This window comes from Lutra lutra, chromosome 18 (genome assembly GCF_902655055.1).
Source record: "Lutra lutra chromosome 18, mLutLut1.2, whole genome shotgun sequence".
Classification (NCBI taxonomy): domain Eukaryota; kingdom Metazoa; phylum Chordata; class Mammalia; order Carnivora; family Mustelidae; genus Lutra; species Lutra lutra.
The window spans coordinates 35,367,433-35,386,339 of NC_062295.1; the positions used below are offsets into that span (position 1 = coordinate 35,367,433).

General features: G+C 46.6%; 1 protein-coding gene across 3 annotated transcripts in view; it reads right to left on the reverse strand.

Annotated features, from left to right (window-relative positions):
* The window catches only part of LOC125090607 (radial spoke head 10 homolog B-like), a 54,944-nt gene extending 36,975 nt beyond the window's left edge, over positions 1–17,969 (reverse strand). The window contains exons 1-7 of one of the 3 annotated variants that reach the window (XM_047713425.1): positions 17,803–17,969; positions 15,971–16,284; positions 9,641–9,716; positions 6,514–6,582; positions 4,846–5,019; positions 3,255–3,340; positions 1,438–1,558 (exon numbers count right to left, since the gene is read on the reverse strand). In XM_047713425.1, the coding sequence (XP_047569381.1) occupies positions 1,438–1,558; positions 3,255–3,340; positions 4,846–5,019; positions 6,514–6,582; positions 9,641–9,716; positions 15,971–16,224 (780 nt within the window). In that variant the 5' untranslated portion in view covers positions 16,225–16,284; positions 17,803–17,969. Of the gene's footprint in view, positions 1–1,437; positions 1,559–3,254; positions 3,341–4,845; positions 5,020–6,513; positions 6,583–9,640; positions 9,717–15,970; positions 16,285–17,556; positions 17,587–17,786 lie in introns of those variants that run through there. The other 2 variants (XM_047713426.1, XM_047713427.1) reach the window with 2 other exon arrangements.
* Between the last annotated feature and the right edge of the window lie 938 nt (positions 17,970–18,907).

The window sequence follows — 18,907 nt, forward strand, 5'->3', positions numbered from 1 at the left end:
TAAATAAATAACATCTTTAAACAAACAAACAAACAAACAAAAAACCCACAAAATACCAACCACATTTTTCACACAGCTATAACAAACAAGCCTAAAACTTGTATGGAACCACAAAGGACCCCAAAGAGCAATCTTGAACAGACAAAGCAAAGCTGGAGGCATCACAATTCTGGACTTGAAGTTCTAATACAAAGCTGCAGTGATCAACACAGTAGGGTACCAACACAAAAAGAAACACGATGAATGGAACAGAATAGAAAATCCAGATACAAACCCACAACTATACAGTCAACTAATCTTCAAAGCAGGAAAGAACATCCAATGGGGAAAGCCTCTTCGACAAATGGTGTTGGGAAAATGGGACAGCCACAGGCAAAAGAATGAAATTGGATCACTTTCTTATACCAACACAAAAATAAATTCGAAATGGATTTAAGACCTAAGTATGAGATCTGAAACCATAAAAATCCTGTAAGAGAACACGGGCAGTAACCTCTTTGACATCAGCCATAATAACTTCTTAGAGGACAGGTCTCCTGAAGCGAAGGAAACAAAAGCAAAAATAAAGTATTGGACTTCATCAAAATAAAAAGCTTCTAGGGGCACCTTGGCGGCTCAATGGATTAAGCTTCTGCCTTCAGCTCAGGTCATGATCTCAGGGTCTTGGGATCGAGTCCCGCATCGGGCTCTCTGCTCAGCGGGGAGCCTGCTTTCCCTTCTCTCTCTCTGCCTGCCTCTCTGCCTGCTTGTGATCCCTGTTTGTCAAATAAATAAATAAAATCTTTAAAAAAAAATGAATGAAATCTTGCCATTTGCAATGACACGGATAGAGCTAGAGAGCAAAATGCTAACTAAAATAAGTCAGACAGACGACGACAAATACCATGATTTCACTTCTATGTAGAACTGAAGAAACAAGCAAAGGGGGGAAAATGAGAGGGAAAGAGAGAGAGTTTCAAAGCAAGAAACAGATTCTTAACTACGGAGAACAAATTTCGGGTCACCAGAGGGAAGGTGGTTGGAGGGAGGGGGAAATAGGTGACAGAGATGAAGGAGATATTATTAGATTATGCAGATATTATGAGAAAATCCTAGTTATGTGAACCACATACACTTAACCATATAAAGCCTTTTTTTTCTGTGCAAGAAATACACAGCTTCGAAGATGTAGAGAACAGTCTTGGTCCGCACAGCAGCAGTGAGAATTACAGACTTGTCCGTGCCAGGACCTCGCCTGCGTGTAAGACCTTTAGAGAAACCTACATGATGACACAGTACACTTAAAGGATGGTTTGGACCAGTAAATCATACTTTGGGGTTCTAGAGTTAGCAGAGCTTAGGTTTAGGTTATCGGATGATATACGGAGAGACCCACGTGCTAAGGAGCAGCAGGGTCCCCTCCTGGGTGTGTTGGGTTCACACGAGTGGGCGCTGTACCTGGATGCCCTTCTCCCACTGACCCGTGTACTCCTCGTTCGCCGTCAGCCACCTCATCCTGCCTTCCCCGTGGCGCATGTTGTTTTCCCACTGACCTTCATATATGTTTCCGGATTTGTAACTGGGACAAAAAAAAAATTGAAAATAATCAGTTATTTTTTAATACCATACTTCTCTTTAAGAAGACTTTCTTTTGGGGCACCGGGTGGCTCAGTGGGTGAAGCCTCTGCCTTCAGCTCAGGTCATGATCTCAGGGTCCTGGGATCAAGCCCCGCATTGGGCTCTCTGCTCAGCGGGGAGCCTGCTTCCTCCATCTCTCTCTGCCTGCCTCTCTGCCTACTTGCGATCTCTGCCAAATAAATGAATGAAAAATCTTAAAAAAAAAAAAAAAAAGACTTCCTTTTAAGCGTCTTCTTTCGACACCTTTGAGGAAATCCAACCCTTGTGCCTGTAAGATCTTCTTAAGTTCAAGGGATAGGCGTGTGGTCAGTAGAAATCATTGTCTTCAGGGTAGGATAAACCACTTTATTAAATCATCGGTCATTTAATAACGTGAGAAAGTGGATAACTGCAGGAATTTTAAATCTTTTAAAACTAACTCCCTATGGTATTATGATTAGTTAACATTTCTCCCCCAAATAGGCCAATTCTTAAAATATTTGACTCTTATCAGCTCAATCTAAAATCAAGCAAATGGGGGCACTGGGGTGGCTCAGTCAGTTAAGCATCTGCCTCCGGCTCAGGTCATGATCTCAGGGTCCTGGGATGGAGTCCCACTACGGGCTCCTTGCTTAGCAGGGAGCCTGCTTCTCCTTCTCCCTCTGCCACTCCCCCTGCTTGTGCTCTCTCACTCTGTCAAATAAATAAAATCTTTATTAAAAAAAATACAATCAAGCAAATGTGTCAAGAGTCTTCCAAAAGCATACAGTGATAGATATCCATGATTAATAGAAAACAAAGACAGTTTCTACCTGTGATAAAGTGAAACTGTTATTAAACCTCACTTAATGTTTCTCTAAATTTTCCATAGAATATTTTCATCACCATGGACATTACATCAGGGTGAGTTTAAATAACCCTAGGGACTGCCTGGGTGGCTCAGTGGGTTGAGCCTCTGCCTTCAGCTCGGGTCATGATCTCGGGGTCCTGGGATCGAGTCCCACATCAGGCTCTCTGCTCCGCGGGGAGCCTGCTTCCTCCTCTCTCTCTCTCTCTCTACTTGTGATCTCTGTCAAATAAATTTAAAAAAAAATATTCCACCCTACTTGTATAGAAAATATGTTCCCTGGAATTTCTATATCTTTTTTTTTTAAGATCTTATTTATTTATTTGAGAGAGAGAGAGAGCATGCATGAGTGGCAGGGGAGAAGCAGAGGGAGAGAGAGAATCTTAAGCAGGCCCCACGCCCAGTGTGGAGCCTGACATGAGACCTCATCCCAGTACCCTAAGACCATGACCCAGGCCGAAATCGAGAGTGGGACACTCAATCGATTGTGCCACCCAGGCACCCCTCTGCACCTGATCTTTAAGTTGCCGAAGTGAAAATTATTTGAGGGACACCTGGGTGGCTCAGTGGGTTAAGCCTCTGCCTGCAGCTCAGGTCATGATCTCAGGGTCCTGGAATTGAGCCCCGCACTGGGCTCTCTGCTCGGCGGGGAGCCTGCTTCCCCGTCTCTACCTGCCTCCCTGCCTACTTGTGATCTCGCTCTGTCAAATAAATAAATAAAATCTAAAAAAAAAAAAAAGGAAGAAAAATTATTTGGGCCCACACATGCACTTTTCACCCACACCCCGCGTGTGGCAGGGGCGATACCTACCATCTGATCCCCCAGCCGTTTCTGATGTTGTATACCCAGTCCCCCTCGTACCAGGAGGTACCCTCTTGATTGTAATAAATAGAGCCCTAAAATAAATAATATCATTTTTAAAAAATCAAGCTTCATAAAATGAATGTTTATTAAAGATTTAAAGATAAATGAATTCCGGGAGTCTTAACCACACAGAAGTCAATGTCATCCTTGTGGCAAGATCCTAATCTGTCGTATGTTTCTGTCTTGGAATCAAGAAGATGGGCAGGCAGCCCCCAACATGAGAACGAGACGTCACAGATCAATTCCTCCCTAATAATGAAGTGTCGCATTAAGGCACGGAATGACGACATCCATCATGTTGAGTCTGTCCTATTCCGTAACTCTAAGTCAAGTAAGTCCCTGATCAATCCTGTTCTGTTGTTACCTAAAGTGAGTAGTAGCACCTTCTGAACAAGTGAAGGTCTGTCCTCGCCCCCCTCTTTTTTTGAGAGAGAGAGAGCACTTGCTCGAGCAGGGGGGAGTGCAGGAGGGGAAAGGGAGAGAAGCCCAAGCAGGTTCCACACCCAGCGGGAGCCTAGCACCGGGCTCAATCCCACAACCTGGAGGGGAGGAGAAGAAAAGAGAACATGAAAAGAAAAAAAAGAGACGGGACGGGACGGGACGGGACGGGACGGGACGAGACAGGAAAGTAAGGGAAGGGAAAGGAAGGGAAGGGAAGGGAAAAAGAGAACACAATGGACAGAACAGTCTAGAACAGAGCAGACTGATGATTGTAAGGGTAGACTGTTCCTTCTCTTACATATTCCAAAAACAAGGTTACAGTACTTTTTCATCCCACACAGAAGCAAGACAGCAATGCCAGGAACAGCAGCCTCGCTCAGAAGTGAATGTAACGTGCGTCGCTGGCGAGAGGGTTGGTTGGAACAGCCGCTCTGGGGAACAGTCTGGAGGTTCCTCAGAATGTTCAACATCCAGTTGCCATGGTCCACTCCCAGGTTCATTTGCCAGAGAACGGAGAGCAAGTACTCACGGAAACCCTTCCACACGCGTTCCTAGCAGCACTATTCACAGAAGCCCGAAGACGGAGAGAGCCCAAGTGACCATCAGTGGATGAGAGGATACACGAAATGTGGTCCATCCACTCACTGGGCTACCATTCAGCCACGGAAAGGAATTAAGTACCTACACCATGGATGAATCTCAGAAATATGGGATGAGTAAAAGAAGCCAGACACAGACGGTCCCATACTGTAGGGCTCCATTCCTAGGAAACATCCAGAAGAAACATCCAGAATAAGTAAAGCCTTAGAGACAGAACCCAGATAGGGGGCCACTGGAGGGTCGGGGTGGGGAGTGTCTGCTGAGTGGGCACAGGGTTTTATTTTGAAGTGCCGAGGACAGAGGTGGAAGTCGCCCAACACTGGGAGTGCCCGAAATGCCACCAAACTGCTGAGGCTAAAACGGTCCATTTCATGTGGTGTGAATTTCTTGTCAATCAACAGAGAGTGAATCTACTTTCACAACAGCCCCCCACCTCCCACCCTCCGTGTTTGTTCATCCTATCAGTAGACGGGAGTCACGGGGCTGCCTCACCCACCTTCCCGTGTCTCTTGCCGTGACACCAGTGGCCGATGTAGGACACAGGGTGTGTGCCACATTTGAACATACCAAATCCTTCCCTCACGCCGTGTATCACTTCTCCTTCGTAGGTGCTGCCATCTGGCCACGTGTACACGCCATGGTTCATGGGGATGTTCTTCACAAACTCCCCCTAGGACAAACCAGCCCAGAGAGTGAGAGAGAGAGAAAGCAGAGAGAGACCCCTACTCCTGTGGGAGGCTTGAGAGGCCTCCTTGATGACTGGGAACTATTCCCGTCTCTCTTCCATGGAAACAGTGGTGTATCTCCTCCCACCCCAGTTTCCACCCACCTCCTTCCTTCTCTACACATACCCTCCTCTCTCACCTCCCCTCCCCTGGGTGGAAGCCCCAGCAGATTAAAACAGCCAGAAGCTGTGTGTAGACAAGGCTCCAAGACACAAACAGGGGACAAGTAAATGTGGTTTCTGATCCTGGCCTTGGGCACGTGCACGTCTTGGCACCCAGCTTGAAGGAGGCTTACTGCCCTGACTTCCAGTGTCCTCTCCAGAGGACTTGGGTGACAAGCCCAGCTTGGGGATCAACTGATGGAAACCCTTCTTCCCACTTATGGTTCATCAAAATATTCTGCAGACACATCAGCCAACCGCCTGCCCCGTGGGTGCTTTCTGGAGAATCTGTGCTGCTCGGGGCCAGGACGTCAGCCCTGAGCCACCGGATTCTCTCACTGGAACAAGAACTTGCTAGAGGAGGCAGGCAGCCCGCGGGGAGAAGGGGACAAGGCGGCCTGGCCTGAACACTGGCTGGGTCCCACGAGGCCAGCTGACCTCCCTGAAGGTACTTCTGTGACAGCTCAAATCCTTCCCATAAACCCTCCGATCTAGGCTGGCCTGGAAGGGTCTGTGCTACAGGAGGGATTCCCGCCTGCGAGCTGCCAGAAGTAAACCAAGGTGCACAGGCTGGAAGGCAGGGTGTTGAAGGGGGAGAGCTTCCCTGGGAAGGGTAGCCCCAAACTGCCATATCTTCAGGCTCCCCTGTGCCTCTGTGACTCACCTCTCACTGTGCAGCCCCAGTGAGCTGCCCAGCTGGCCCAAACCTGCCTCAGTTTCCCTCACTTGGCTGCTACTTGACTATGTGCATCATGGGCACGTGCTTTAAATATTTTCATTTTACCCCTTACAAATGCCATCACGAGCAGCCTTGCGGTCGCAACGTTTATAAGAGCCTTCTAGCCATTCATTAAAAAATGCACATTCCTTTAAACCAGCAAGATGGCTTGAGGGAGATCCACAACAGAGGAATAAAAGCAGCCAGTAAAAACAGCTTGAGCTGGCTGGATGGATACGGTTTGACCTCCACCAAAATAAAGGTACAGAAGAGAATGTGTAATGGACTACTTGTGTTTGTAAAGAGTGGGAGAGAGGCCGAAAACAAGTACACACAGAGAATACACAGAGACTTCTAGAACGTACAGATGAAATGGGTAATGATCACCAGGAGCCCATGTGGGAATGAGTCACTTTTTACCTATAGTCTCTGGGTCTGCGCACTTTTTTTTAATTCACGTGCTGAGTTACTTTTATGAAAGTAGCATGTTTCATTGTGGGAAGGTGACCTTTAAGTTTCATCAATTATAGTTTAACACCATAACGTATTACGTGCTTTACCTCATATTTTAGTCCATCGGCCCAAACGTAAGTCCCTTGTCCGTGCATGAGCCCTTCTGAAAACATACCCTTCAAAAGAGAACGACAAAGCCTTAGGACCAGGCCTTTGAGTCTACATAATGCCTGCCACTGTGGCTTCAGTTCTTAGGATGGAGGCTTCCCCCCCCCCCTTTCATCTGCATGAAGTGCTGGTCCAAATGCCCCAAAACGTACACACATCAGCCCTATGCAATGGTTAAACGTGAGCTGTAAATTCAGACTGTACCTTCCTCTCCTAATTAAGCAGTGAAAAATGCTGGCATTCAAAAGAATTCATACACTTTGGGTTGTGCACATCACAGTGTAAGGATTTTTTTTTTTTTAATTATTGAAACTAGATAGGCCTAGTAAAAACCATTATGCGGATATTAGCAACTACTCCATTTGTAAATTTCATGCCTGTCCATTTCCCTGTACTGGGATTTATCCGTGTGGGTGTGTCCGTGTATATGGACATATTCATGTATGTGTATGATCTACAGCCGTCAATATCGTCCATTTACACTTAGTGTCTGTTAACATATAGGAACTAGTCACTAACAACTCAGCACACCTGGATGTCTAAATGCTATCAGAGGAAAGAAGGATAAGAACACGTCCAGTTCTCCCCTGGGATCACCAGGTTAGAGGCAGGGTGTGTGGAGGGGAGGACGCACCTTATATAAACAGCACCCAGCACCCTAACTCCGTGGTTCTCAGACTCTACCATGCTTCAGAGTCACCTGGGGATTGTGCACACACAAATGCTGGGCCCACCCCTGAAATTCTGATTCATCAGTAGGTCTGGGATGGGGCCCAAGAGTCTGCGTTTTGAAAAAAATCTCCAGGTAATGCTGTTGGTCCCCCAGACCACACTTGTCCAGAAAACTGTGGCCCTAACTCACTAGCAAGAAGACACGTTGTATCATCAGCCCCGGGTTCACGTGGCTCACGACAGGCTGGTGGGGACTGAGGAAAACGTGGGGCCACCAGTAGTTTTCCAACCCTCAGCTGGCTCGTTTGTGATTATGGAATCGATTAGAGTCACAACAACCAGCGTTTTAACAAGCTAGACTAGAAAGGATCACGCTGCCTCTATGTGTTAAGGGCAAAGGTTTCACGAAATGTTTGGTTTCGTCTATCTTTAGGGGATTATGATCTACATCCGTGGCAAACCCATGGTCTCATGACGTGGGGCCTGGGGCTACGGAGTCATTCTGCTGGGTTGGCCTCTCTCACAGTTTAAAGGAGATGCTCTAGAAATGGAGGGGGTCTGTCCCCACATGAACGGGGAGGGCAAGGCCAGCAGGCCAGGCTTGAGCTACGGGTGACTAAGCCAAGCACCTCTACGGGTAGTGAGAGCTGATGCCACGTCCTCAGTGGCCTGGGGTGGGTTGGTGCCACATGATCCAGACCTGGGTGTCGTGTTAAAGTGTTCACATGGCAGGGCTGCCTTTGGCACCACGGCGCTCAAAGAAGATTCTGATAAGGACGAATGCAGCTGCTTATTCCCAAGATGGAAAAGGCCAGATGGGACAGTTGTCTTGGTGAATATCATTCAGCCATAATAATGGCCTTTTTAGGAGCTTTTATGACCCAGGAATAAGGACGTGTTATATGTTCAGTGCAGGGGAAAAAAAAAATCAGGGCACAGAAACTCACGCTCTAGGACCCCAACCTCAACCATCTGTTCTTATTATAAGCACGTGTTTCTTTGATAATCTGAAAGATGACTATTATTATCATTAATATAATCACTATGAGGGATGGCAAAAAAATGAAAATACCTCAAAAGTATCTAATAATTATAGTACAGTATTGAAGAGTAAATCAGAACACCATGCAATATATATAAAATATATATTTCTATGCTATATAATTAAATATATATTTATATATTCTATAATTAGGTAATATATAATATAAATAAAACATAGTATAAATAAATAAATAAAATACAGTATAAATAAATATATTTTATATTTATAGAGGAGAAAATGGGGACAGAGTTTCAGTTTGGGAACATGAAAAGTTCTAGAGATGGATGGTGGGGAGGGTTCTACCATGACGGGAATGCCATTAATGCTACTGAACTGTACACTTAAAAATGGTTACAATGGTAAATTTTAGGTACGTTTTACCACAAAATATTTAAGTTATGAAATCCATGCAGCAATACGGCAAAGTATTCATAAGTGAAAAAAGATTCAAGATCTTATCTGCAAACTCTACAGGCCCACGTGAATGCGGATACTTCCATTCAAGGAATAAAAGGGACACAGGGCATACTCAAAATACTTACTGGGAAAGGAGGACGGTCCTGGGATTTTCCTCTTCCGTATTTACTTTAGTCACCTTAATGTTGTTTGTACAATAAATATCAGGAATAGAAAACAACCTAAAATGACAACTTCAGGGGCATCCGGGTGGCTCAGTCATTAAGCATCTGCCTTGGGCTCAGGTCATGATCCCAGGGTCCTGGGATCCAGTCCTGCATCGGGCTCTGTGCTCAGCGGGAAGCCTGCTTCTCCCTCTCCCTTTGCCTGCCACTCCCCCTGCTTTGTACTTTCTCTTTCAAATAAATAAAATCTTGGGATGGCTGGGTGGCTCAGTTGTTTAGGTGTCTGCCTTTAGCTCAGGTCATGATCCTGGGGTCCTGGGTCTCTCTCCCTCTTTCTGACAAATAAATAAAATCTTTAAAAATAAATAAATACAATCTTTTTTTTAAAGATTTTATTTATTTATTTGACAGAGAAAAAGATCACAAGTGGACAGAGAGGCAGAGAGAGAGAAGCAGGCTTCCTGCTGAGCAGAGAGCCCAATGCGGGGCTCGATCCCAGGACCCGGAGACCATGACCCGAGCTGAAGGCAGAGGCTTAACCCACGGAGACACTCAGGCACCCTAGTAAATATAATCTTTTAAAAAATGAGGACTTCAATTGTACAGAGCCATGTTTTTACCTTAGAATAGGTAATCGAAGTAAAATCAGCATTAAATACCTCCAACTTCTTCTGAAGAATCAGTGGACTTTCCTGAAGATACAAATCTAAAACTCTCACCGAACATTCTAACCTTCCTCCCTGCCCGCTCCCGAAATGTGTCACTCACGTGGTAGGTGCAACCTCCTTGAAAGACTGCAAAGCCTTCTCCCTCATATAGTCCACGGACTTTTTCCCCCTCGTAGCTACAAAGAAATACAGCAATGAGTGGCGTGAGCAAACCTAAGTGACAGCGGGTTAAAGTCATAATTAACATCGGTGAAGAAGTACAAGTGATCTCTCACATTCATTCACTTAACACATGTTCCCTGAGGTGCCACTGTACCCCTTTCCAAGCACTGGGCTGGTGTCATGAACAAGCGGTCAGGGCAGAGGCCTCTCAGAGGACTTGGGAGCTGTACTGAGACCCACAGGGCATGAAACCAACAGCCTTGGGAAGAATCCTGGGAAGAGGGAACAGCAAATACAAAGGCCCTGGGGCAGGAAAGAGCCTGACAGCTCAAGTTCAGCCAGCAGAGGGGAAGGAGGCCCAGCTGGGGCACAGGACAGAGGGAGGAGAGGAGAGGAGACAGAGGCTCAGGGGCTGCAGGAAAATCCAGAGCTCGAGGAAGAACCTGGAGAAGGCTGTAAGAGGGGAGTTGGCCAAGGTCAGAGTTAGGTCGTAAAAAGAGCACTCTGGCTGGCTCCTATATGAAGAGATTGTGCAGAGAGCTAACAATTGAGGAGGAAAGAGTGAAAGAGGGTAGAGATGGAAATTGATGGCTTATTCCGACAGTTTCTGTCTGGGGTGATGAAAAAGTTCTGGAAATTGATAGTGGTGAGTGTACTTAATGCCACTGAATTGTACACTTAAAATGGTTAAAAAAGGAAATTTTATGTGTATTTTTTTAAAGCAGTTTCCACCCCCAGGACGGAGCCCAGTGTGGGGCTTGAACTCATGACCCTGAGATCAAGATATGAGCGGAGATCACGGGTTGGACACTTCACCACTGAGCCACCCAGGCGCTCCCTAGTTTATGTGTATTTTACTATGACAATTTTACAGTTTTTCTTTTAAAGGTCTATTCTAGACCTGGGACCAAAAAGCCTTGCTGATGTGCTGGCTTTGGGGAAGAGGGCGTCGAGGACAGCATGCAGATTTTGAGTTCAGAACCGGGTGGATAATGTGTGATTTGGGACCTCACTCAGCTCTACACTCTGGGGTAAGTGAGGTGAAAAATAAAAGGACAGGTGCCAGCCGTGACCAAACTGGGCTTCATCCAAGAAGCTAAGGAAGATTTGACGGTAGAAAGTCTATAAACACAACTCATGACATCAACAAATCAAAGGAGAAAGACCATAGGTTTCTATCAAGATGCCAGAAAGGCGTTTGATGAAATTCAGCAATCATTTCTATAATGATGCAAGGAAACTACCTAAACATAAGAGACGGTTTATGCAAAAGGGCCAGCATCTATGATTTTTGCGAGTGAAATACCAAAATCCACTCCCTTAAAATCAGGAACATGAACAGGAGGCCTGCTCTTCCCACCAATTACTCATCACTTTGTTTGTCCTGAGTATATAGCCCTTCAGTAATGAAAATGAATAACGAAAATGTCAAAGTTTTTTTTTTAAGATTTTATTCATTTATTTGACAGAGATCACAAGTAGGCAGAGAAACAGGCAGAGAGAGAGGAGGAAGTAGGCTCCCTGCTGAGCAGAGAGCCCCGGGGCTTGATCTCAGGACTCTGTGATCAAGACCTAGAGCTAAAGGCAAAGGCTTTAACCCACTGAGCCACCCAGGCGCCCGTCAAAGAGTTTTTTAAAGTCACAGTAGCTCCATTCAGTGGTATCAACACCTCCCCTCGCTCCCAAGACACATACGTGTTTCGTGGCGCTCTTGGCCTGGATCCAGACCTGCTCTATGTCAGGATATTCTACTCCTCTGATTCCCACATCAGGGCAACCCCAGGCTCATCTTCCCTGAACTAAGTCAGTGGCCATTGCTGAGAAACTCTGCTGAGTTTCTCTAGGAAGAGCCCAACATAGGACATAATTAAACACTGACTACACAGACCGCATTTCCTGCCTCTTAATATCCTTCTGCAGTGCTCATCCAGAGCTGGAATGGGTAATTCATTAATAAATGGCTGCTGACAGAAATCAATGGCACTTCCATATACCAGTAATAGCAGAAAGAATAATTAAGAAAATAATTTCATTTATGGGGCACCTGGGTGGCTCATTTGGTTAAGCCTCTGCCTTCAGCTCAGGTCATGATCTCAGGGTCCTGGGGTCAAGCCCTGCATCAGGCTCTCTGCTCGGCAGGCAGCCTCCCCGCCCAGCTCCACCCCACCACCTGCTTGTGATCTCTCTCTGTCAAATAAATTTAAAAAGAAAGAAAGAAAGAAAACAATTCCATTTATAATTGCACCAAAAACAATAAAATATGTAGAAACGAACTCAGCTGAAGTGGTGAGAGACCTGTTCTCTGAAAACTATAGAACACAGGTGAAAGAAATTGAAGGTGATACAAATGGGAAAACATTTCATGCTCATGGAAGAACCAACACTGTTAAAATGGCCATACTACCCAGAGCAACCTGCAATTCAATGCAATGCCAATCAAAATGCCAACAGCGTTTTGCACAGAACTAGAATGAAAAATACTGAGATTTGTATGGAACCACAAAAGGCCCTTGATAGCCCAAGCAATCATGAGATAGATGAACAAAGCTAGAGGTATCACAATCCCAGATTTCAAGATATACTACAGGGGCACCTGGGTGGCTCAGTGGGTTAAAGCCTCTGCCTTCGGCTCAGGTCATGATCCCAGGGTCCTGGGATCGAGCCCCGCATCGGGCTCTCTGCTCATCGGGGAGCCTGCTTCCTCCTCTCTCTCTGCCTGTCTCTCTACCTACTTGTGATCTCTCTCTGTCAAATGAATAAATAAAAAAAATCTTTAAAAAAAAAATTAAAAAAAAAAAAAGATATACTACAAAGCTGTAGTAATCAAAACAGTATGGTAGAGGGACAAAAGTAGACACATAGATCAGTGAAATAAAATGAAGAGCCCAGTAAACCCACAGTTATATGGTCCATTAATCTACAACAAAGGAGGCAATAATATACAATAGGGATAAGACAGTCTCTCAACAAATGGTGCTGGGAAAACTGGACGGCAATTTGCAAAAGAATGAAATTGGACCACTTTCTTACAAAGTACATAAAAATAGACTGAAAATGGATTAAAGATCTAAGTGTGAGACCTGAACCCATCAACCTCCTAGGAGAGAGCACAGGCAGTAAATTTCTCTGACATCAGCCACAGCAACATTTTTCTAGATATGATTCCTCGGGCAAGGGAAACAAAGGCAAAAATAAATTACAGGGACTACTTCAAAATAAAAAGCTTTTGCATAGCAAAGGAAACCATCAACAAAACAAGGCAACCTATTGACTAGGAGAAGATCCTTGCAAATGATATATCCAATAAGGGGTTAATGTGTAAGATACATAAAGAACTCAAATAACTCAACACCAAAGATACAAATGATCCCATTGGGGTGCCTGGGTGGCTCAGTGGGTTAAAGCCTCTGCCTTCAGCTCAGGTAATGATCCCAGAGTCCTGGAATCAAGCCCCGCATCGGGCTCTCTGCTCAGCGGGGAGCCTGCTTCCCCTCTCTCTGCTTGCCTCTCTGCCTACTCGTGATCTCTGCCTGACAAATGAATAAATAAAATCTTTACAGAAAAAAGTGATCCCATTAAAAAACAGGCAAAGGACCTGAATACACACTTTTCCAAAGAAGATGTACAGATGGCCAACAGATACATGAAAAGATGCTCAAAATCACACACCACCAGGGAAATGCAAATCTAAACCACAATGAGATGTCACCTTACACCTGTCAGAATGGTTAGACTCAAAGAAACAAGGGTTCATGAGGATGTGGAGGAAAGGGAACCCTCGCGCACTGCTGGTGGGAATGTAAATTGGTACACACTATGGAAAACAGTACAGAGGTTCCTCAAAAAATTAAAAATAAAAAACCATATGATCCAGTCATTCCACCACTGGATATTTGCCCAAGGAAAATGAAAACACAAATTCGAAAAGATAAATGCACCCCAGGTTGACTGCAGCATTATTTATAAGAGCCAAGATTTGGAAGCAACCCAAGCATCCATCCATAGGTGAACGGAAAAAGATGGTAGTGCACGCATGCAATGAAATATACTCAGCCGTAAAAGGGAAGGAGATCTCACCTTTTGCAACCATATGGATGGACCTAGAGCATATTATAAGTGAGAGAAGTCAGAGAAAGACAAACCTGATTTCACTTTTAGGAGGAATCTAAAAAACAAACAAAAAGCAAAAACAGACCCATGGATGCAGAAAACTGATGGTTGTCAGAGCAGAAGGGGGGTGGGGAGTGGGCAAAATGGTGAATGGGAGAGGGAGATACAGGCTTCCAGTTATGGCATGAGTAAGGCGTGGGGATAAAAGGCTCAGCACAGGGGATAAACTCAACAGTGCTGCAATAATGCTGTATGGTGACAGAGCATAGCTACACTTGTGGGGAGCACAGCATAGTGTCTACGGTGGCTGATTCACGATTTCGTACACTTGCAACACATCTAACATTGTATAACTATGTGTCAACTAAGAAATAAAAATAGAAGGGGCCATTGATACCGTTCAAATGATAAATCTTGACTGAGCACCCACAAAGCGTAAGGTCTGGTGTTTTATATTCTTGGGTGTGTTTCTGCTGGGACAGAATATTCCACCTGACAGAGAGGGTAAGACCTGGAGACAAATTATAGCGATCATACATGCTAGATATGTACGTAACAGGAAGGAAAAGATGCTGTGTCCGATGTATATACAGTGACACATAATAGAAAGTGGGAAGTATGATAAAAGAGGTTTTGAGCAAAATTACTTCCCACTGGGAAGCAGGGGAGGAGAAGTTTGGACCAGAAGAGCAGGTGGGATTTGGTCATTTAGAAACAAAAGGACAAACACTCCAGCAAAGCTATCTTTGCAAGCAAAAGTAAAACCGATGGGATGGTGGTGAGAAGCCTCGCTGGGCTCTTGAGTTTGAGAGGAGAGAGGCAGGCTGTGGTCAGGTCAGAGCATCAGGCTAAGGAGCATTGTGCTATAGACAATGAAAGAAATCAAAAGTTTCCAGGAGTGTGGGATCCAGCCTCCAAATGGCTCCCAGAGAGCCTCCCCTCCGAGCACTCCCGCGCTTGTGGAAGCCTCACACACACGGAAGAGGGCTGACCCATGGGGCCACCAGGATGTTACAGATACGACAGAGAGTGACATCTGAGGCTGGCCATAAAAGACACATAGCTTCTGCCCTTGCTCTCTCTTGGATTACTCTCTGGGGAAGCCAGCTGCCCAGGGAGCCACTCTGAAAGCAGACCGAGCAGCCAGCCAAGCCTTCAGATGATGGCAGTCCAGATTCCCATCTCAGCGGGACCTCCAGACATCCTAACCCAATACCATCCAGCTAAGCTGCTCCCCGATTCTTGATCCCCATAAACTGTGTCCAGTAACATTTGTCTTAACGATCACATTCTGGGGTGACCTGTTACAAGGAGAGATTACCAATCCAGGGAGTGATGGAAACAGTTAGGAAGGAAGGCAGATCTCAAATCTTTTTTTACGAAATGAGGCCGACAGTTCAGTGAAGAGATAACGAAGAGGCAAAGCAAGCATTAGAGAAAAGGACTAATGAGAGACACATAGAGGAAAAAAAAGAAATACAACATCACAGGGAAGGGGGAGAACAGCCTGGAGAGGTAGGGAAATGGTAGCACCCATCCAGAAATTAGAGATCAACGGAGAAGCCAATGGCTTGACAAGTAGCGACATGGAAGCTTCTATGGGGTGTGATTTCCCCAGTTAAGAACCGCAGGCTCAGGGCACCTGGGTGGCTCAGTCAGTTAAGCATCTGCCTTCAGGCCAGGATCTCCGGGTCCTGGGATTGAGCCCTACATTGGGTTCCCCACTCAGTGGGGGGCGGGGGGAGTCTGCTTCTCCCTCTCTTTTTGCCTCTCTCCCCGCTTATGCTCTCTTGCAGTCTCTCCCTCTCAAAAATAAATAAAATCTTAAAAAAAAAAAAAAAGGCAGCAGCAGCTGAGGCTCAGAAAAGTTCAATGATGGAGCTGCTGTCACAGAGCTAAGATTCCGATCCCAATCTCGTTTCAAGTCCTGCAGTCTTTGGTTTGGGACACCGGGGGGCTTGAAGTCCAATGGGTGATGTCCAGTAGGGAGTTAAAAATTTGAACATCAAACTCAGGAGAGGGACCTAGATTTTTATAGTCATGGCAGGGGTGCAGGGGGGTGGGGGGAAACATGGAAAGCCACAAGAAGAAACGCAGAGAAAGAGAGAACAGAGAGCAGAGAAAGGGGAACGTGGAAGACGTAGCCCATTAAAATCACCTTTCAACTATGATTTTGGTGAGAATGGGTTCTTCATAGTGAGTGGCGTCTTCATTCTGCTGGTTCTGTTTGGACGCTCTTCGGGGCCCCAATTCGATGTGCTGCTTTTCCATTGCTGGGACAGCGCCATGGGACATCTCTTGCCCTGATGCACTGCCATCTCGTTTGGCTAATTCTGGATAATCAGAGAGAGAGGAAGGGGAGCGGGCAGACTTATCCCCCCTTTTGTCTGCTCTTTTCTTTTCCTTCACCATTGTCTTTAGAAGTCCTCAAGTTCACTTTACTGTTTGTTTCAAAGCGCTGATCAGTTTCACCTGAAAAATAAAAATTCTCTCTCTAAACACTTGCAGGTTTCCCTTGTAGTTAAAATTTTAGCTTTGCAACCTGATGTCATGGTTGTTTTCCTCCAAAAGCTTGAAAAATTACAACTGTCAAGTATCACCCATTTCTAGAAAGAGCTCCTCAGTTGTCCCTAAAATTTATTTAAAGCTGGAACCACCGAGAAGCATTTCTCTTTAAATACTGTCCCAGCAAGAAGGTAATCTGATACATGAGAAATGGCTGCTTAGTCCCTAAGGTTCTCCATGCTATCAATATTTTTTTTAAATCATTAAACCTTTTATTTCTTTATTTTTAAGGTTTTGACAGAGAGAGAGAGATCACAAGTAGGCAGAGAGGCAGGCAGAGAGCCCGATGCGGGACTCGATCCCAGGACCCTGAGATCATGACCTGAGCCAAAGGCAGAGGCTTAACCCATTGAGCCACCCAGGCGCCCCAGTCAATACTTTAAAAGCCCATCTCCCAGGGCACCTGGTGGCTCAGGTCTGCCTTCAGCTCAGGTCATGATCCCAGGGTCCTGGGATTGAGCCCGGTGTCAGGCTTCCTGTTCAGCCAGGAGCCTGCTTCTTCCTCTCCTTCTGCTGCGCCCCCTGCTTATGCACTCCTGCTCTGTCCAGTAAATAAAATCTTAAAATAAAATAAAATCCCATCTCTCAGTACATTGGCAGGGCAAAGTTCTCAAGAGCTGGATTCAGGCTCCTGAGGACACCTTAGAGCTGTGTGTTCTTGAGCATTCGAATCTCTTTCTGCTTCAGATATCAAACAGAAATAACAGTGCCTCGTCTCACTTTAAGAATTACAGGAAACAATGCACAGAGCCCCCTACAGTATGGGGGTTCAGTACAGTACAGCACACTACCCAGGATGGGGTGATTATCATGTCACCTGTTTTTGAACTTGAAATCATTGGCTGAATATACCCTATGCCAGATGGAGTGTCTCCCATGCCAGAAAAGGAATGGTGTGATGTGTGCCCAAGGTCACAGAGCTGGGGGGGGTGTCCCCAAAGCCATAGTTTTCATGGCCCCCAAACTGGCCCCACTGAAAGCATCTCAGTCCAACAAGCAGTACACAGATGAGTCCTGGGGTGCAGAGCAAAGTCTAGTCCCTCCTCACACCCCACAGCTTGGATGGCACCCTTTGGACACCCCACCTGCCAGTTCAACCCACCCCTAAGCTTTGCTCGCACCAACAGGACCCTGTCTTTCTCTTCCTTCAAAGCCCCACTAACGCTTTCCAGCCCCCACCCGATCACTGTCTCTCCCGCGAACCCCAGGTGAGTCTTTGCTACATAGATAGGCGTCTTCTGGTCCCGTCGGTAAAATCTGACCTACAAATAAGGCAAATCTCGTTTCTCAGGGTGTTTCCCCCACTAACTTTGACGTTGTGTTCTCCCCGGGCGTGAGGTCTTATGACCGTGATTTACTCATTAGGCAACACAAAAGGAGCGCGCCCTGAGCCTGGGGTTCCCCCGCACCTCCTGCCCACCGCACCTGCTCAGGTCCTGGGGATCGCGACCGCCTGGCCGAGGAAGAGCCGGACCTGGCCGTCACGTCTGCGGTGGCGCACGCAGGACCGCCGGCGGGGCGCTCAGCCAGGCCTCGGCGGAGGGACGCGCGGGCGCGGGTCGCGGAGCGTCCTGACTCGGGCGGTTCTCCAGGCAACCGCGGGCCCCGCCCCGCCCGCCCCGCCCTTAAAGGGACCGCCGGCTGCGCAGCCGCTGAGCATCAGGGCTCAGCGCCTCTGGTCCGGAAGGCCGGGTGGCAATCTGGAGCTGGACGCACCTGGACCCGGGTTCTCCCAGCTCTGCTAACTGCCGCGTGGCCTCGCAGCCTTTACCTTCACCATATCACGAGGATTCAGGCGGTTTTCTAGTGACCTGAACAAATTAACCCCAATTGCTTAAAGCAATGCAAATTTATTTTAGGATTCTAAGTTAGGAGCCCAACAGGGCTGGTTCCTTCTGGCAGCTCCAGAGAAGAATCCTATTTCCTTGCCTTTTCCAGCTCCTACAGGCGGCTTTCTTCCATCTTGGGTATCAGCTGAGAGAGGTTCCCCAACTTTTAAGTCCAGGGGCTAGATGGGGCGGGGTAACTGACCCAGCCAATCCAGGATACTTGCCTCATTTCACGACCCCTCCCCTCAACCGCCTCTTGAGAGCCCCGTCTGGCCATTTAGGTCCCATATTTTAGAGTTCTCGGATCAGGACACAGCAGTCCTGGCAGTGGGGATGGGGATAGCGCCTACCAGACCCCAGTTCACAGAGTTCCTGCCATTATAAAACGAGAGCCTGCTGGAGGGCACACAGCTGCATAGAGTTCAACAGACAATGATTACTTGATTGTCTCATGACATCTGAATTTTAAGTTTGCAAATGGAAGCTGGGAGGGGCAGCACGGCCTGTCCACACTGGTCACCATACACAGACAGCCCTCCGGGTCCACAGAGGGCACTGTAACCCCGTCTCTGGCTGGGTTCAGACAGGACGAGATTCCACGAAAAATCATTTGACAACAGAGCTTCTGCTCTCTCCAGTACCACACAGGACCGGTAACGAGAACACCCTGCAATTCACGCCACAAGGAAAGGAAATCGTAG